This window comes from Melozone crissalis, unplaced genomic scaffold, assembly GCF_028551555.1.
Source record: "Melozone crissalis strain CALT ecotype California unplaced genomic scaffold, PUWL_Pcris_2 ptg000007l_1, whole genome shotgun sequence".
In the NCBI taxonomy this organism is placed as follows: Eukaryota; Metazoa; Chordata; class Aves; order Passeriformes; family Passerellidae; genus Melozone; species Melozone crissalis.
In genome coordinates this window covers 10987726-11008079 of record NW_026535785.1, presented here as the reverse complement: position 1 = coordinate 11008079, position 20354 = coordinate 10987726, and the positions used below count along the sequence as shown (strand labels likewise).

The window sequence follows — 20354 nt, the reverse complement described above, 5'->3', positions numbered from 1 at the left end:
TGAGCGGGCGCGGCTTGCGGCGGGGGCGGGGCCCGTCGCTCGGTGTTTGGATTCGAACGCGCGGGGCGGCGGCGCAGGCGCGGTGCGGGGAGCGCGGCGCTGCCCCCCAGCGGCGGGGCGCGGCATGGCGGGCGAGGACGCGGCCGGGGCCGAGCCGGGTCCCGCGGGGGGCGCCGCCGCCGCCCCGTCCCCGCCGGGCGAGGACGGCGAGACCCGGCAGCGCTACGAGGAGCTATGCAGGAGCCTCAACATGGACGAGCGCGCCCGCGCCGAGGCCTGGCTGAGCTACCAGAGCATGAGGCGCAACTACACCCTGGAGGTGAGGGGGGGGTGACGGGGCCGCGGCCGGGCCGGGGGGAGCGCGGCGGGACGCGCGGGTGAAGCGCGGAGGGAAGGGACGGCGGTGGAGGCGCGGCGGCCTCTCCCCCGCACCGCCCGGGCGGCCGGGAATAACCATCGCAACTGGGAGTCGTAGCGGCGGAAAGGTGTTAAAAATGGAAGAGCCCCGGTCGCTGTGGTGCTTCGGTACCGCAGTTCGGCCGAGGAGCGGCGCGGTGGCCTCGGCCAGCTCCGCTCCGCAGCCGCGCGGGGCCCGCGGAGATGCCCCGCGCAGGTGTGATCGCGTGTGTGAGCTGTGTTCTGGGGGCTTGGCACGGCCCGGGCTGGGCAGTGGAGGGTAAAAGGTGAAGGGTAGAAGGTAAAAAAGGGTTGTCGCGTCGTTCTTGAAAACAGGAATACGCGGTGACGCGCCCGGGAGCTTCGGAAGCGCCTTTATCGGTGCCTTCCTACAGCAAAGGTGGCGCTTGTGATAAGCCCCGGCAGCTCCCGGGGTCCCCAGCGCTGCCCGCCGGTCACCGGGGTTCTCGGGGCAGAGCTGCGGGCCGGGCTCGGTTCAGCGGGGCCGGGGCTGCCCGTGAGGGAGGAGGAGCCGCTCGGGCAGCGCCGCTGTCACAGCGCGGGGGGCGGCGATGCTCGGAGCGAGCCCTGAGGGGTGCGCTCACCCGGGCCCGGGGCACCACGGAGCCCGACAGCACCACAGCATCGGATTCAGTCTGGCCCCTTGTTTTACCCGGCCTTTTTTCCACTCAGATGTGACTCTTTGATCGAAGACGGAGAATAACATCTCAAGTGCTCATTAGAATAAATTTCTCTATTTAGGTACCAGATTGAATAATTGCTCTGCTGTGTAATACAGAGCAAAATGGAAGCAATGTTTTTCTTTTCCTGCTGTCCGTTCAGGACAGAAGAATGTTTTGGTTGCAAGAACTGTAGCCTTTCTTTTTTTTTTTTTTATTTTTATTTTTTTTTTGTTGCCTTTTTCTTTTAAATTCGAGCAGTGCAAAATGCTGTAGAACAACACTAAAAATATATTTTCATATACTCAGAATATATCTCACACTTTGAGTCAAATGTGAAATTTATAATGGCCACTAGTGAGTTTAGTTTTGATGCAGTTCAGTGTTTAGTGTCTATTTAGCACCTGTTTTGTTGCAGTTAAAAACCCAAAGCACAACAGAAGTTTGAAACAGCGAATCAACTTTCTCCCTGGTTGAACTTCATCTGTTCAGGACACAGTGCTTTTCCCCGATGTTGGGCTAGCTGAAGAGCAGGTGTTTGTTTTCAGTGCAGTTTTTTAGATGCCTGATGTTTTGATTCACAGGGAAATGACATGCATTGGCTGGCTTGTGCCTTGTACGTGGCTTGCAGGAAAGCGATTCCAACTGTGAGCAGGGGAACAGCAGAAGGAAATTATGTATCCTTAACCAGAATCCTGCGCTGTTCAGACCAAAGGTAACTTTTATTCTTGATGATTTTTAGACACTTACAAAATATCAAAAGAGTGGTTATCACCTTGTGAAATTGGACTAGAGAATAAAAACTAAACGTGTTTCTTGTTTCCTGCTTTTGAAGATAAACTTTATATCCCCAGAATGTTTGTGTTATAACTCACTGCCATAGAAGTAGGGCAGCTCCTTTGGCTCAGTACTATGTTCATAAAATCTCTGGTTTTCAAAATAAGAGATTGACTTCCTTCATTCAGAGCAGAGAGAAGCCAGTCACTGAAGAACAGTCAATTTTGGGGGTGTGCAAACTATGAAGCTCTCACACAGGAAAACATTTGTGGTTCACTGTGGAAATGTTCACAAGATTTATCTCTGTTTTTGCATAAGAAAACTTCACCTTTCACATGGTTTTCCTAAAGTCACTAAATGAGGTCAGAATCTGATGAGCAAATTTGTGTCAAATGTTTATGTCCATAAAATAATAAAGAAAAGTTTCTGAAATAATTGAATTTATCTATTATCAATCTCATTGTGTTCTAAAAAGTCCATACATTGTCACACAATAATGAATGAATATTCTTATGTACTTCTTATCCCATTTCCTCTGCTGTTGAAGCATTGCTGCTAAAGTGTTCCTTTATAAGCTTTTGTTTTCTAAATTAGAAATTCAGAGTATTAAATGTTGATAAATTGGTTCTGTGATCTGGGCTATCAAGACTAATAACGCTGAAAAAGAAGGTGTACATAAAGAAGTAGAAAAGGAATTAAAGCTAGATTTAGAAAGTGCAATTTACTAAATCATAAGAGGTTTTTCATACTTTGTAGAATATTCTTAGCATTGTACATCTTACAGGTTGTTTTATTTAAATTAATAAATTATTCAGAAAAACAAGACTGATTTCAGATGAATCTAACTGATGGAGTTGATTTTGCCTTTGTGAGAGGATGCCAGACCCGTGAGTACATGGTTAATGTGGTTATCAGCCCAGGATCTAAAAATATTTCACGAGCTGTCTGAGCTGAACCGTGAGAAGGACTGGCTCTGAGTTCATTGTCATGTTTGCAGTGCCACTATTTCATCAGTATTTTGGCCAGTAGAAATTGCACTTTTGTGGAAAATGTAGAGTTTAATTCTGCAGGAGAAACAAACGGCCTGTCTGATCTAACCCGTTCGGTACTTGCAGCTTGATTGAGTTTTTTAACAAGATGAAGAAATGGGAAGACATGGCAAATCTTCCATCCCAGTTCAGAGAGAGAACTGAGAGGCTGGAGAGGAACTTCACCGTTTCTGCAGTCATTTTTAAGAAGTATGAGCCCATTTTTCAGGACATTTTCAGGTATCCTCAAGAAGATCAACCTCGTCAGCAGAGAGGAAGGAAACAGAGGTGGGTTGCTGTTATTTCCAGACTGATAGTAGAGCATTACTTTAGTGAAAATACAATGAAGTTGCTTGGTTGTTTTAGTTGTGTTTTGACTGTATTTTCATAGTTGTTGTTTATAATAGTAGTGTTGGTTTGTTCTTGCTTGCAGTAAATGTTTAATCTCTTTTTCAGTTTCAGATCTGACAGGGGCAGGAAATCCCAAAGCTGCTGAGTTTCTGATGATTTGTGGGATGGGGGAGAGGGGAGAGATTTCAATCAGCCTGTAGGCAAGGGAAGCACTAGTGTTGTAAAGATGGGAAGGACAGGAAGAATCTGATCCTTTTATGATCTGCATGGCTTTAGTAACTCACAGTACTGCTCAGTGTTTCACTGCCCAGTAACTCCCGTGGATTTCTTCATAGCTGCAGATCTTGTGGGTATTTTACTTTATAGTAGAAGCTTTTCTGCTTTGTTACTGTTTCTATTTGGAGTGCTGTGGAATTGAACTTGCAGGCTGAAACAGGGGTTCCTGACTAAACCTCTAAAAAGGGGTTTCACTTGTGCCTACACTAAACCTCTTCTAGGTTTTGTGCATCTTTTTGTATTTCCTTTAGTCAGGGCTTTGTGGGAAGGGTGTAAGATTTTTGCTACTCTGTAGTAAAGCTTAGTTTTCTCTTTGAATTAGTGACTCTTGTATGATGTTTTATCAGTTCTGATTCACTGAGCTCCTTCTCTTCTTGCTGTATTTTCCTCCCAAAGACGACAGCCGTGTACTGTGACCGAAGTTTTCCAGTTTTGTTGGGTCCTGTTTGTTCATGCAAAAGGTAAGGGGCTTGAAAGGGATTAAATACAGCAGACACTGTTTAATTAGTCATTATTTTATATCAGTCCTTAAACACCCAATAGGTGCAGTGTACCTTTATTGTAAGAGCATCCTTAAAGCTTATAAGAACAGTAGAGAATTTCAGATGTTTTTCTTGATAGTGACTGTTGGGAGAAAAAGGAAGGAACAGGATTCATCCTCATTTCAGGCTTCAGTTGTTCAGTCTCAGCATGTATAGTCTAAAATTTTTCCTTATCAAATCTGTGTTTTAAAGCATTTCCACATCCCTAGGCCTTGTTTCAGGTCCTCCTTTGGTGAGTGCTCATTGTGAGTGATGTGTAATGTAAGGTAGTGCTTTGTGGAAAGTAAAGACAGGATTGATATTCCATGTGGAAAGAGCATCACTGTAGATCAGATCCACTGATAATGTCCAGTAACTTGATTTTTTTTTTCATAATATAATACCTATCAGAGGAAAACCAGTATTTTAATTTCTTCAAGGAAAAAGATAATAGGATTTTTTTTTTGTTTGGGAGTGTGTGGTGGGATGTGTTTTTTCAAATTAAAGTGAATCAGTGTTAAGATTCCTATAGTGTGCTATGGTTTCCTTAACTGGTGATTTTGAGGCTAGGACAGGGTAGGCTGTGGCAATACTGAATGGCCTGGCACTAATTTTGTTCAGCACAGACCTTTGTTTACAAAGCCTTTCTCTTAACACTGTGCCACACTGCAGAGGGCTCCTGGCAGCACAACTGGACCCTCAGCACCACATCCCTGCAAAAGCCAGGCAGGGTGTGCTGGGGCACAAGTGCTGCTCTGAGCACTCCATCCTGGGAGGAAGATGCCTTTTTATAAGGCTGCAAATTCCACTTTATTGGGCAGGAGAAGTCTTTCCTAAACAAGTGTGGTGCTCTCAGCCTGAAACACAGCATGATTTCAAACACTGATCCCAGCAGAGTTAGTGCTGCACTTATTTCCAGTCAGTCTGGACTTCACTTGCTTAGCACAGGTAGGCAGCTGTAAGTAGGTCAGTCTGGAAAATCGCAGGTTTTTCTTCTCCCTTCTGTGAAGTCTGCACTGCTGTGGGAAGATTGGGTGGTTGACAAGGTGCAGAGGGACTTTATGGTTCTTTCTGTTGCTAAGTTAGTGGCTGATATGTTTGAGCAACTGCAGCATCCATTGACTACATGGTAATTCCAAGCAGTTTCAGATGTGGTAACTGACCCTGTGGAGAATACCATGTTGATAACACATCCAAGTGAGTTCTATAAGGAAAAGGAAAAATTACAGTGCATAGAAGCTGTAAGGTTACTAAATGATTATTAAAGTGTGGCTGCACTTTAAAAATGGAAACTGAGTGTTGACTTTTAAGGCATTGGGTGTTGGTGTGAGGTTTTGTGCTGTGTGGTTTGGGGGTGGGCAGTAAATCCTTATCACAGCAACCACCCAGCAGTGGCAGGCCCAGGCTTGTCTGCTCCTGCAGCCCATTGCCTTCAGTTCATGCTCTGCACACTGAGGGAGCCCCTGTTCAGTGGCACTGCACTTCAGCAAACTGCTTGTAAGAACTGCTCTTCAAACTCTTTCATTTAAAATTGATGGGGGAAGAAAATCTTTGGTTTTTTATTGTTTGGTACAAAGTTGTGAAAGGGAGCCTTGTTTGAAATGTCAGCAGCAAGAAATTGCTATGGAACTACTGGTACTGTGAAATTATTTTTGTGCTGACAGTAAGTGGTCATGGTTGTGGAATTGATCCTGTGTTATGACAATTACTTTGAGAATTTTATTGATTAAATGTTTGCTCATAGTATTTAGGATTTTCATTGCTTTGCTGGGAACCTTTAATGACTTGGAAATAACTGATAAGTGGGTAAAGTTAATTAAAATTTCATCTAGGGTTCATTATTTTAAATAGTTCAAATTATCTGCATTTAAATAATTTTTCTTCTAACAAACATGGAAACAGAAAATAACATAAATTTGAACAAGCTGGTATGTTACTGTAAAAAATAACAGCATAATTGAGAAAAATTCTCTAATCATATATCCATTTCAATGTGTTCTAAATAAGTTTATTACTATAAGATAAACAGGTTTAAATTCTTGAAGAAATCTTTCATAGTGGGCTCAGCCAAGTGATTTGGAGCTTCCCTGAGGAAAAAGGAAGAGTGGAAAGAGTGGAAGAGTCATTAGTATTTAAGGAGTAATAGAAACATCATGCTGTGCATAGAAAGTGAATTGTGATTTATTGTATAATTTATTTTACTAAACTGTTTCAGCTATGGCCACTCCTCTAGAGGAATATCATGAACATAAATGAGTTTACTAAAGAGTCACATACAGCTCTGATTGTAATCTTTGTGAAAGGTGTTAAAAGAGTAAAGGGGTTACAAGGACTCTTTTCTACAGGAGAATGAGAGATAAAAAATACTTCATAAAGCAGGTCCAGAGATAGGCACATTTAGCTCTTCTGTAAAGCACAAGAGAAATGAAGTTATATTTATTACTGTTAATAATTACTATACCCCCACCAAATTGTTCTGCAAGAAAACAGATTGTTAAAAAAAAAGGTAAGGTTTGATTTCAGCACAGTATATTTGGGTTCCTTCACAACTGTTGTTACTGATAAAGTATTTTACTTTTATATTTTGTTATATGTTATTGTGAGTCTGCTTTACTGCCTGTGTTGCTATCCAGGTACTTATAGACACCAAACACTGTGTTTCCAAGATTCCATTATTGATTGTAATACAAACATCAACAGTCTCTTGGTTAAAAAATTCTTAAATTTTACTTTTTCAAATTTACTTTACTTTTTCTGCTAATTTTATGTCTTATGTCTTTCTAATATTGCAGGAAATTTTCCTATGATCAGTGATGACTTGGTCAATTCCTACCATCTCCTGTTATGTGCTTTGGATCTCGTGTATGGAAATGCTCTGCAGTGTCCCAACCGTAAAGAGCTCCTGAATCCTAATTTTAAGGGTATGTTGACAAAAAGAAGTTGATTTGAAATACATGAGAACTAATATTTTCTGTATCTGGCTACACAGTTCCGTTCCTGTTAATGTAGCATGTAATAACAGACCAGTGAATTTTGTAAATAACACATTAGGTCAGGAATTCGATGTGCTGTGGAAATACCCTTGAAGGAAGTTCCAGAGTAGTACTTTGAGTTAATGAGGGTTTAATGTCAGTGGAAAAGTGCATAAAGACATCACTGGACACAGTGAGACTGGAATGTTCTGTGGTGCAGCACTTTGGAAAGACCCAGGGCTCAGACAGGAGATTTGTTTCTCTCTCATTTCTGGATTGCTGCTGTTCTATTTCTGAAGAGAATGGAAGTGTAGGTTGACTTGATAACCACAAATTCAAATGAATGGTGAGAAGTTGCCTTTGAATTTCTGATGTAACTCTTCCCAGGCTTGCACTTCATTTTCAGTCCTGTTCAGGACTGGCCAAGTGTAATGCTTTGGATGTGACCTGGGACCATTATCTCAAATAAATATTGTAGTTCATCAGTGTTTGGGGTTTTCTTCTTATTAGAATTGATATATGCAATTTTTATCACTCAGTAACTAATGTTTTTAACTCTCTAACTCAAAATTTGCTTTTGATAACATTACCCAGTTAGTGGGCATTGTGTAGTTCTTTCAAGAGAATTAATTAGTTTGCTGTTTTAATTTCTTGACTGCACAGCATTGAAGAATTTAAGTTTAACAAGAAGGCAGGATATGGACTTGCAAAATTAAATCATACTATATTCTGAATTGTAGGTCTACCTGAAGACTTCCATAGTAAGGATTATAAAGTATCATCTGACCCTCCCTGCATTATTGAAAAACTGTGTTCTTTACATTATGGATTAGTTTTAGAAGCAAAAGGTATAAAGGAACATTTTTGGAAGCCATATATCCGGAAGCTTTTTGACAAAAAGGTTTGTCAGTAAATTTGTAATGTAGAAAAATGTCTCCTTACTTGTTACCTTCAAACCCTTTCTAAGAAATGAAATGTCCATCCTTTGTTCTTAAATGTCTTACAGCTTTTGAAAGGAAAAGATGAAAACCTGACAGGATTTCTGGATCCTGGCAACTTTGGAGACAGCGTGTGAGTCCCTGAGCCCCTGTCTGTGGTTTGGCTTGCAGGAGTGTCCCTCTGTTCCCTGAGCTGAGCACTGGGAGCAGCCATGCCTTGTGCTCAGCATGGCCATCCAGCACTGCCTTCCTGTTCCTGCAGTGCTGGGAAAAGGAACAGTGCTTCAGGATGGTGATGGCTGCCTTTATTCTTACGTGTCTCTTTCCTGCATTTTTTGTTTGTGTGTAACTCAGAGTTATTATGAAGAAGCTGTGGGAGCACATTGAGTAGGAGTGAGAGGGAAAAAATGGGTTTGGTGGTGTTTAGAGATGTTTATGGGTAGAACTTACTTTCTTTTAATGATATAAAAATGGTTCAGTGTATGTTTATCATATCAGTTTATGATACAATGGTGTGTAAATTTTGAGGAGTTTCCAGGGAATAGGAGTTCTCAGTGTTTTAGTGTGTTCTTCCTGCAGCTGGATAAATGGCAGGGTGTCAGATACATAATGAAAATAATGTCCTTGCCACTGTCAGGTATAAGGTACTGTAGATCTTAAAGGAGCTTCAGTGAGGGTCAAAAGAAATTTGAAGTAGACTTTCCCCAGGCCAGAGCTGTGTTCAGTGTGTGAGCAGATGAACAAAGCAGTCTCAATAAAGGGGGTTTGTCTGCCTTTCCTTTGCTGCAGCAAAGCCATCAACAAGGCCTATGAGGAGTATGTTCTGTCAGTGGGAAACCTGGATGAGAGAATATTCCTGGGCGAGGATGCGGATGAAGAGATTGGAACTCTCACGAGGTGCTTGAACACACCTTCAGGACTGGAAACAGCTGAGAGGGTACAAGTGAAGCACAATTTGCAGCAGCATTTTGACAGGGTGAGTATGGCATGGTCTGTGTTGCTGTTTTTATATGCCACCCTCCCTGGCTACTTATGGAGACAGAAATAAAACACAGCTCAGAGTGTGGGGAGAAAATGAGTGGAGTATTGGAAGCTGGACCTCATGGTGAAGAATGTGCTGTACTTGTTAAAACAACTTACTGTGTGGTTAGGTAATTAAAGGTAATTAGAAGGTGCACTGATTTTGCTGTGCTCTAATTGAAGGGATATCCTTGATGTTACATTATTTTAATGTGATGGCTTGATCTGATGCAAATAAACTAAAATGCTGATCAGAAGGACTTCTCATGTTAAAGGTTAAACTTGCTGACAGAAAACCCTGGCTCAGTACACTTCTGCTATGAGCAGCTACCTTTGTTACTTGGGCTAGGAAGAGATACTGGGATTTAGGGGGGATTTTTGAGATTGGTCTAATTGTTTCACACTCAATTCCAGTTGAAATTCTGCATTTCAGCATAGATCACATCCTTTCTGTTTGTACACAACTGTTTGATACAAACATCTGAGCACCACAGACAAATCCTTCATTGCTCTTACCTGAGTCATGATCTGGTTTGGGCTGTTTGATTAGGAGCCATTTTTTTCCATAACACAGAGTAAGAATTCTGCAGATTGATGTTTCTAGGTGATGACCTGTATCAAAGTTCACAACAGAGTGCATATGTATGTGTGGTTATTTTTTTATTTGCAGTCCAAATCCCTGAGGATCACAACCCCCCTCACTGGCCGCAAGTACATTAAAGAAAGCAACCCGTACGTGACACCTGTTTCCATAGCAACCTACAGCCTGAGCCGCCTGCACACGATGCTGGCAGGGCTGAAAAATGCCCCCAGTGAAAATCTGGAGCAAATACTCAGGTAAACTTGGTGTTTAGCCAAATAATCCTGCTTGCTATTCTAGTTTTAAAGCAAACATTAATGCTGAACAATATAAATTAAAAGGTGAGCCAGTCCTTTACTACTGGAGTAAAATGGAATCCAGAGAGACATTTACATTTTGAAGGACTGTTCTCTTGATTTAGACCCATCTGTCCTTAGAGATTGATGAGCATGCACCATTTAAAACCCAGCAGATCTGGGATTCTCTTAACCATAAGCTGCTAGTATAAAATTTTCAAGACTTTTCTTCCTACTTGACAAATGGCACTACCTAGGAAATCACTCCATACTGTAGGAGATGCAAACCAAACTTTATTCCCCATGTGGATAAACTGTTTTGCAGTTAGATGCATTTGGGTCTGTTTGTATGGCTGTGCAGTATATTTCCATTTTTGTGCTTTGAACATATAAGAAATAGGGTGGTTTTGGTCTTAGTAGGAATAGTATATTGAAAATGTTTAGTTTTTATTTTCAGGTCATGCTCCAGAGATCCTTCTCAATCCATTGCAAGCAGAGTTAAAGAAATGCATGATGTGTACTGTCAGAGCACTCAGTCTGAAGGAGAATTCAGTAATTTTTCCAAAGGTGGGAAACATTTTTCTTACCCATAAAATGCATACACATCCATCTCTTGTAATGAAGTTTTACATACAGGTTATGCTTTAGCACAAGTGTCTTTTCTCCTTCTCTTGCCTTTTCCTGTGTTCTTTAGACATAGCAAATTTCAATGCTGTGTAAAGTTTTATAATCATCCTTAGCTTGAATCACTGGAATTTGATCATACTTTCAGCACTAGAGAAGTGAAATGAAAAGGACATTCAAGTGTACCACTTTTTCTCTCAAGTATGAGATTATTAGTGGTGGCATGGATTTCTGTGCTGGTGAGGAAAATCTGAGTAACTGTAGTCTTTAAAAACCCGATGGCAACTTTGGCTTACATGTGAGGATGGATTAGTACAGGTATTAAAATCCTGCCAGTATAAACACAAAAACATGATTTGCAAAGTTGTCTTGACAGCTGAAGTGCCTGAAGATGGATTGAATATAAGGAAGATGCTCTTGACCTTGTTTCTTAATAAGACCTTCCTTTGTTCTTGTCAGCTCAGTTGCTTCACTGCTTTTTGTCGCACAGTGCAAGGTGGATCCATACAGGTGCATGTTCTGAATTTGCATTGTGTCTATTCTAGCAGCATTAAGGGTTGTTCTTATACATGGTGATGTAATACTGATACCCAAAATCTGGGCTCAGTAGCACCTTACTCTGCTCTGCATTCACAAGTCAGTGCAGTGTAGGAGAAGGATTCCTACATTAACTTGAAATGTACTGGTTTAGTCCTGAAAGTAAGTCCTGCTATCCACAGCAGCACAGAAATCCACACAAGCTAATGTTGCATTTCTGTATCTGAAGATGAAGAATATAATACTTTTTTCTTGCATTTTACAATATTGCTTCTATTTAAACTTCCTGCAGATGTTGCTAGTAAACATTTTCGTCTTGCTGAGATGCTCTACTACAAGGTCTTGGAGTCAGTCATTGAGCAAGAGAGGAAGAGACTGGGAGACACTGACTTATCTGTAAGGAAAACTAATCAAAGGGTTCCTCACTTTTAAAGTTTGTCCTGCAAAAAAAGAGCACAGATGTAGAGCAGAATTGTCAGCTATTTAAAATGAGGGTAAATCTCTGAGAAGAACCCTATAAGTACACCTGAATGGAAGAACAAAGGTTCAAGAAACTGTGTTTGCAAACACAAAGATAGATGAAATTTTTAATGGTTCTTTAATTTTTAATGAGCCATTTTAAAGATGGTTCATTTTGAACTCAGTTCTGTCCCTTAAAAAATAGCTTCACTTTTTATAAGCTTGAGAATCTTGCTGTTGAGACAGTAAAAAGTGTTTTATTGTTCTATAGTTACACTGTAAAATAAGCTTTAAAATTTGCAACTCTTGCAGGCAATACTGGAGCAAGATGTGTTTCACAGGTCTCTGCTGGCATGTTGCCTGGAGATCATTACCTTTACATACAACCCACCTGGAAACTTCCCTTTCGTTACGGAAATATTTGACATTCCAGTTTATCATTTTTACAAGGTAATGTGTTTGATAGCTAGAAATGCTTGCAAAGTCATGAGTGCTCACTGACCTGTATGACAGCCTAGGATTGAGTCATAGAAATGCAGCCTTTTCATGTTTCTAATAGTCTCTTCTTCCTTGAAAATGAAGTATTGGAATTAGAGCTGTGTTTAAGAACAAATCTATGAAACAAGTACATTATGTTGATCCTAATTATCCACTGCACAGGTAATTGAGGTGTTCATTAGAGCAGAGGACGGCCTTTGTCGGGAAGTGGTAAAACACCTGAACCACATTGAAGAGCAGATCCTGGAGAGTATGGCATGGAAACAGGGCTCTGTACTGTGGGACAGGATCAGAGAGAATGAAAACAAAGTTCCTACTTGTGAAGAGGTGAGCACATCTTTCTGTGTTACATAGCTTTCATAATCAGGCAGGATGGCAGAGAGAGGACTTTGTGCCCTGAAGGAGAGGCCTTACAGGTGCCAGTAGCAGTTCCACCATCCCAGCCCATCAGTGCAGGCAAAGCAGCAAGTGCAATGTGCTCTGGCCAGGTCAGGGCCACCTCTGTGGAGACATCTGCAACAGAGACAGGCAGCAGAAATTATTCTGATCCAGTATTTTATTGGTGTAGCAGAACAGTGAACAAAATGGTCAAGCAGGGAAGGTTTGGACCAGTAATTCTTGGAAAGATTTTTAGACAAGAAATGTGGTAAAAAGTACACACAGTAGCCACAGAAAGACTATTACAGTGTGTATCTTGCAGAGCAGCACCATCACTACTCACTACTAGTTTTGTTGGGCTTAGGGTAGGTTTGTCACTTTTCTTGTTATTTTTCCACAAAGTCTTGCTGTTCAAAAGTTGTTTAAAAATTAGCTATGTAGTCAATGTGTGATACAGACACTCTAACAAAAGGATAAATATTTTAGGTAATGCCACCTCAGTACTTTGAGAGATCTGCAGGGAGCAGTGTTGTGGGCTCACCATTGACACCACGGCGAATAAACGAGGTTCGTGCTGAAGGCGGAGGGCTGGGCAAAGGTGAGATTCTCTAAAGCAGAACGTGCTTGCATTGCTTACTTAGATTGAATTGTGGAAGGGAGGAAGCTGCTTTAATGCCACTGTACAGTTAGCTGCAAACACACTGGTAAAGGGTATTGCAGCTCATAGAGTTGCATCAGAGGTCTAAGACTGATGGATTCATCATCAGTGTGAACAGTGCTGCTTTGGTAGGGTATTCTCAGGTGATGGATATGAACAGCCTGTGTATGTGTGTGTTAAACCGAATTTATACATGCACACAGAGCTTCCACTCTAATTGGTTTGCTTTTTTGTTACACTAGAAAAGAAACCCCCCTATACATTATGTGACAGCTCAAGTGTTTTCCACTAGAAAAAACCAAATACAATATTAAGTACAATATTATTGAAGATTAAGTCATCTCTAAAAGCCATCTGCATTTCTAAAATTTTTTTCCTGAAGAGCTTTGCATGACATATTTTGGTTTGCATTAGATTTCCACCACCCTGTAAAACAAAGGATTATAAACAGGAGTTAAATAGATATCTGTGTGTGTGCTTTTCCTCTCCAGGCCTCTCCTCCCCTCCAGCCAGCCTGTATGACAGGTACAGCTCCCCCACAGCCAACCCCACGCGGCGGCGCCTGTTCGCTGACAATGACGGTGCCCCCGAGGGTGGCACGGCCGTCAGGGTGCCCCCACAGCCCGTGGTGAGCACGGTGCCAGTGCAGAACATGAGCCCTGAGGCCGTGTCCGTGACCCCCGTGCCTGGGCAGACCCTGGTGACAGTGGCAACGGCCACCGTGACAGCCAACAACGGGCAGACAGTGACAATCCCTGTGCAAGGTGAGGGACACGCTGCTGCTCAGCCATTCAGGCTTGTTCCCATCAGGGGATTAGAGCACAGCAGGGAGAACTGCATCAGTGTGGAAACTTTACTTCCACTTTTTCATCTTCTCAGCTCATGATGAAGTTTCATGAGATGACAAAGTATGAAAGTATGACGTGGAAAGTATTTTGATTAAACAATTTCATGTATAATATACTAAATGTCTAGTAAAAAGTAGCTAATAAAAGAAGTACTGAATTATTTTTAAAAACTAAAACTTCCCCCCACAGCTTGCTCTTATTTCAGGCTCTTTTTGTTACATTACAGGTATTGCCAATGAAAATGGAGGAATAACTTTCTTCCCAGTCCAGGTAAATGTAGGAGCCCAGCCCCAGGCTGTGTCTGGGCCCATGCAGCCTCTGAGTGCCCAGACTCTGGCTGGCACCCTGAGCCCCCAGATGGCTGGGGCAGCACTGCAGCTGCCAGGCCAGCTCACAGTGCAGCAGATCTCCCCTGGAGAGCAGAGACAGACCCAGCACCTCGGTGCCACAGCCGCCAGGCCTCGCAAGATGGGCTCACTTGCACTCTTCTTCAGAAAGGTACTTTTTCATCTAGGTTTGCTTTGCTTAGTTCTTATTCTGGTAAACTTGCAGTAATTTTAAAAATACACTCTTACTGTTTGTAATAATGAGGGCATATTATATTTAATTTACACCTTAATTATTCATATACACCTAGAGTAGTTTTCTCCTGCAGGCCACTCTCACTAGCAAAGGAGTCTGCTGGCACATCAGGATGTGGAAATAAATGCTGTACTTAGCCAGGAAGTTCTTAAAGGTGTCCCTTTTCTTGAAAGCTCTTCCAAAGAAAGGTGTTAACTTTTGAGACTTTCTGGTTTATTCAATACAGGGGTTGCTGTAGGCAATGCAGTGCCCTTTCTGTGCTCAGGACAGCTTGGAATTTAAGCTTCAAACAAATGTTTTCTTAGTACTGACACCAGTACTGAGAATGTCTGTGCCTTGTAAGCAAAACAGTTACATTTGAATTTAGTTATTCTTCTCTTGGCTTAGCATTTGCACAAGCTCTACAGGTGTGCAAGCTGAGCTACTCTTGCTGGCCAGAAGAGCAGTGTTGCTGTGGCCCTGAGCACAGTGTCCCCTGTCACAGGTGTATCACTTGGCCAGTGTTCGTCTGAGGGACCTCTGTGCCAAACTGGACGTGTCTGATGAGCTGCGCAAGAAGATCTGGACGTGCTTTGAGTACTCCTTGGTGCACTGCCCTGAAATCATGATGGACAGACACCTGGACCAGCTGCTGATGTGTGCCATTTATGTCATGACTAAGGTAAAGTGGGAGCAAAGAAAAAGGAGACAAAAATTGCCTTTAATACCTAATATTCCCAGTACTACTTCCTCAAAAAGCCCCAAACCAGCAAACACACACAGCCACCCCAAGCCAAACAAACCACCCAATAACCTGCAGAAGAACTGAACCTTTTCTGTGCATCCCCTTAGGTCACTAACGAAGACAGATCATTCCAGAACATCATGCGCTGCTACCGGACACAGCCACAAGCCAAGAGCCACGTGAGCACAGTCACTGTTTAACCTCGTGCGATCTGGTTTATTAAATGCCTTCATTCTATTTAAGAACAAATCACTTGGTAAAGCAGTATTTAGTATTAAGGGGATGCAGTCTATGAGCCATTCTCAAAAGATAGCAGTCATATCCAAAATCCTGCACTACTGAAAGCTCTTTATACTAAACTGTACCTAAAATAGAAAATGTTCTGTACTTAAAACCGAAGGAGGCAGTGCCCCTGGGCTATTACTCCTCTTAGGAGGCTGTATTGTGCCCTGCAAGGAGCAGTTGGTACCACAGTGAAGCTCTGGCAGCAGACAGGTCGTGCAGGCAGCTGTTCCCTGGCAGGGTGGCTGCTGCACCGTGCCCTGCTCACGCTGCTCCCTGTCCCTGCAGGTCTATCGCAGCGTCCTCATCAGGGGCCGCCGCCGCCGCCACTCGGGCAGCAGTGACAGCAGCAGCCAGCAGAACTCACCCACAGACAGGAGCAAAGACAGGAACAAGGAAAGAAGTGAGTGAGTCCAAATGCCAGGGGGTTGGGTTTAATTCCATTTCCAAACTGTGCGCATAAATGAAGAGCTGAATTTTGTGTTGTTTCACCCCAAACAGTTCCTCCTTTGGTAAACTTAGACACAGGTAAGAATAGATTGATAACATTTAAGAGTTGCTCTAACTCCAGGTTTTTATTGCACCCACTCTGACAGCTTCAAATCCCTCCCCACATGCACTTACCTTGGGAATTTGCTGTGCTGGCCTGAGCTCTGAGTTCAGCTCACATATCAAAGGACTTTGGAGTCTTTGCAGAATGAGGAAATCTGGGCTAGCCCAGGTTCACAGCTACTCTTATCACAACCAGAGAGCTGCAGCAGTTTCTTTTGTAGCACTGTCTGTCTGCAGAAATACGAACACCACCCACAGCATTGATTTCAGCATAGCTGACAGCTCTGGGGATTCTTCCCTTCTTATCTGACACATTTTCCTTGAATTAACTTTTATAAAGGAAACTGAAGAGATGATGCTGTGTATTCCTACCAGCAGTTTTCAAGGTATTTAATAGGTTATGGTATAAGCAGTAGGTATTAATATTTTCTGTCAGAGGGAGTGGCAGGGAGGGAAGGCAAAAAATTACATGTATTTTGCAACTTCCCACATTAACTTAGCAGGAAGTATGGCCAAGCCAAATATTTCTCCTACTGACAGAAAAAGACTACCATTCTTTACTTGAAATGGAGCCAGGCAGCAACAAGAAAGAGCTCCTGCTGAAAGTATAACACAAATGCTGAAAAATGGAGTTTCAGCTCTTTTTATATCATCATGCAACTCATCTCTTACAGCAAATCCCTTGCAGTTTATGCAGTAAGAAGTTAGAAATCAACAAAGCTTTTGTGGAAGGGACAACGCTCAGGGATCAAAACAGACAGCTCAGGGATCAAACCAGCCAGTGTTCTGGTGGCAGCAGGTTCCCAGTCCCTGTTTGCAGAGGGTGGCTGGCTCTGTGCCCTGAGCGGTGGCTGTGCCCACGGGGCTGGCTGTGTGCCTGCAGGGCTGGCAGTGCCCGTGCCCCTGCCCTGAGCGGTGGCTGTGCCCGCAGGGCTGGCAGTGCCCGTGCCCTGAGCGGTGGCTGTGCCCGCAGGCAGCCGTGACTCCAGCCCGGTGATGCGCTCCAGCAGCACCCTGCCCGTGCCCCAGCCCTCCAGTGCGCCCCCGACCCCCACGCGCCTCTCGGGCCCCAACAGCGACACCGAGGAGGAGGAGCGCGGGGACCTCATCCAGTTCTACAACAACGTCTACATCGAGCAGATCAAGGACTTTGCCCTCAAGTACACTTCAAATGCAGTAAGTCACCTTCTGTGCTTTTTCTTCATAAAGAGAGCTTTATCTTCTGACCACGCAGTGAAATTTCCTTACATTAAAAAAATACTAATCTGGGCTAATAACATGACAAAACTTGCATTTGTTGTCCATTGTGTGGTACCATCTGTGTGGAACAGCCCTGCTGCAGTGAGCCCTGGGCTCAGGCTGCAGCTGTCTCTGTTCTCTCTGAGCAGGCAGACTCCCCCCCGCTCTCGCCGTACCCGTTCGTGCGCCTCGGCTCCCCCCGCAGAGTGCAGCTCTCCCAGCACCACCCCCTGTACATCTCACCACACAGAAACGAGTCTGCCCTCTCTCCCCAAGAGAAAATATTCTACTACTTCAGCAGCAGCCCCTCAAAGGTGAGTCTAAAGGGTTTCAATTTAATTTTTTTAATCCTTAACTGCTTTTTGTTTTGTAGTGAAATTAGAGCAGACTCTGCAACACAAAGTTTTGTTTGCCTTGTCTAACACACACATCATCACCTAATGCTCATCAAATTGCCAGTGCAGCTGCCACAGCTGTAGGGCTGGATGGGCCTTTGAGCTCTGCATGCAGTTACAGACTCCCTTAAGACTTACTCTGGTAAGGAAAGACCAGTACAGTGATGAAGGCAATACCTTGGTACATTACAGATTTCCACAAAAGAGCCTGTCCAGTCCTACTGCACTGTGTCTAACATCACATTGGGGCAGTCACAAAATAGTGAGAGCTAATCCTTCTTTTGCCCCTCTCCTCCCTGCAGAGGCTAAAGGAAATCAACAGCATGGTTAGAACTGGAGAAACACCCACAAAGAAGAGAGGCATCCTCCTGGAGGATGGAACTGAAGCCCCGGCCAAGCGGATCTGCCAGGAGAATCACACGGCTCTGCTGAGACGACTCCAGGATGTAGCGAATGACCGAGGGTCCCACTGAGCCTGCACAGCTCCTCCCTCCCTGACTGTGCTGAGCCTGGGCCAGGGCAGGAGAGGGGACAGCTCTGGGGACAGGCAGGATCCACCTCAGACCTGCAGCACAGCCCCAGGCCCTGCTTAAGCTCTTCACAAGGCAAGCGACCCCTCCCCAGCCTTGCCTGGAGAACCATCCCTAACGCAGCTGTGGACCTTGCAGCAGGTATTTACAGCTTTGCTTTGCTCTAGTCACTGCTTCACCCTTGTCAGCTGGGGCCAGACAGGTCCAGGGGCCTCAGCATGGAGCCCTGCACCAAGGTTCCCACAGACAGTGTCAGGGTTCCTCACTAACCCCCTCACAAACTAACAGCGTAGGAGTAACATTCTCACACAGGCCAGTTCTTCTTGCAAAGGGACAAGGGGCACGTTTTGAGCCCTGCAGGAAGCTGGATGGATGCACTCTGTCCAGATTCAGGATGTTCCATGTACCTTTGAGAAGCAGCACGGTGTTGAGCTTTAATGTGTGGCCCTTTGCTGTACTGAGGGAGGTGATTGTGTTGGTTTGAGCTGTGCAATGTTTGAAAGTGAACTCACGTTCCCAAGGTGACACTTGGGATGGGGCTGTGAAGCATCATGTTTAAAGCAGAGGAATTTTGCTGTATATTTGCAATGGCACTTTCTAAATGTGAATATTTTTTGCAAAGGCCAACTTCAGCTGTCTTTCTGTACTGAAACAACTTGACTTTTGTATTTATTTCAATCTGACATCCCATTGCTCCTCTTGTCAGCAAATGGCATTAAGAATTCATTGTAACTCAGTGCATATGCAGCAATGAATGCAGGAAGCCAGGGATGTGTGCTTTTCTCAAGGAATTTTATATGCTTGTTGCTTTTCTTGATAGTCAGGCACTGTAGCCTTTGCTCACTCAGCAGCAGGAACCTGGTGCCCACCTCCTAAAACACACATTTAGATATTCTGTTGGTGTTTCAAGGACAGGGCTTGGCAGTTTGGATTTGTGTTTTGGTTTTTGTAAAAGGCCTAAACCAGGCTGCCTGGGAGAAATCCCTCCCCTCCTACCACAATCAGCAGGTGCTGCACATAAACTTAGCACTTGTTCTCATTTAAAATAGTTCCAAAATACCAGACTTGTTAGGAAAGCATCAACCCTCTCCCACAGTACAGGATGCCAGTCCTCCGCTGGGGAGGGGATGTTCTTCATGTAAAATGTGGCACACTCAGGTTCCAGAAGGCTTTCTGAGGAAGCAAAAGCTAAAACCCTGTTTTCAGTCATTCCTGCCCATCTGAAGAATAGGAAAATGTAAGACTTAACTCCACTATAAATTCAGCTAAAGTAAAATAAAAACATGTTTTTCTTACCTGCATAACAAAAGCTGAAGTCCAGAAGTTGTGTAGATGTTTCTGTAAAAATATTTATGGAAGTGTCAGACAATTCTTGTTGTTACTATGTTCCATTAACTTCACTTTGTATGAAAATATTGCAATTGTATTTTTCAATAAAGACTTTATAGACTCTCAGTTTCCTGTTTGTGTGTGAAAAGCATTGTATGTGCAAAGCTACAAAGTCTGCAGCAAGGACTTCAGTCTTTCACTGCAGTTAAAGGTTTAAAAATAAATAAATGATCACATCTTAGTCACAGCACAAGGGAGAGGATTTACTCTTTACTCCTGCCCTGGTTTAGTCACTGTGGTTGTTCCATGGGTGTCCCCTCTGCTGCTCCATCAGGAGGCACCAGGCAGGGCCTGGGAGTGCCAGCAGTGCCAGGGAATGCCCAGCTCCAGCTGCTGCTCCCTTGGCAGAGCAGGAGGAGGAGGAAGAGGAGGGTGGCTGCCTCACTGCAGAGCACTGGAGGGCTCCAGAACAACCTGCCCTCCCTGCAGGAGCTTTTCACAGAATATCTCACACACTCAGTGACAGCAGAACTATCTCCTGAGGGCTGGGTACTCACATTCCCACTGAGGGCAAGTTCCAAATATCCTTAGGTAGGTAAGAACAGCTCTGACCAGCACTGGCTGCTGCTGTATTTGTCACCTGCCTTTTTACCTTGGGGGCCTGAGACTATTCCATCAACTGCTGTTCTGTCCCTTGCTGAAAACAAGTTGTTAAGTTACCCTCAGCTGTAACTAATAATATAGAACTTGCAGTTTCTACTTTGAAGAAAATGCTAAAAAAAACCCCAAAAACCTCCAACAAAGGTATTCCAAAGAAAAAGAAAAAAAGAGCATAAACTTTATATTAAAAACAGAAATCTGAAGTATCTTCAAATAATTTCTTT

General features: G+C 43.6%; 1 protein-coding gene across 1 annotated transcript; it reads left to right on the top strand.

Annotated features, from left to right (window-relative positions):
• Positions 1 to 124: 124 nt before the first annotated feature.
• RBL2 (RB transcriptional corepressor like 2) lies at positions 125 to 19596 on the top strand. Its single transcript, XM_054269365.1, has 22 exons — positions 125 to 319; positions 1661 to 1791; positions 2969 to 3169; positions 3905 to 3969; positions 6822 to 6950; positions 7742 to 7902; positions 8008 to 8072; positions 8729 to 8915; positions 9630 to 9796; positions 10293 to 10402; positions 11289 to 11392; positions 11768 to 11905; positions 12116 to 12280; positions 12818 to 12929; positions 13481 to 13753; positions 14064 to 14335; positions 14904 to 15080; positions 15251 to 15322; positions 15714 to 15828; positions 16951 to 17153; positions 17366 to 17530; positions 17914 to 19596. The coding sequence occupies exons 1-22, from the start codon at positions 125 to 127 to the stop codon at positions 18082 to 18084; spliced, it is 3378 nt and encodes a 1125-aa protein (XP_054125340.1). The 3' UTR covers positions 18085 to 19596.
• The last annotated feature ends 758 nt before the right edge of the window (positions 19597 to 20354 follow it).

Excerpts from the sequence above, each read along its gene's own strand:
- RBL2 (XM_054269365.1), top strand. The coding sequence starts at position 125 with ATGGCGGGCGAGGACGCGGCCGGGGCCGAGCCGGGTCCCGCGGGGGGC. Across the intron at positions 9,797-10,292 it reads AATCTGGAGCAAATACTCAG|GTCATGCTCCAGAGATCCTT; the intron begins GTAAACTTGGTG and ends TTTTATTTTCAG. Across the intron at positions 17,154-17,365 it reads TCAAGTACACTTCAAATGCA|GCAGACTCCCCCCCGCTCTC; the intron begins GTAAGTCACCTT and ends CTCTCTGAGCAG.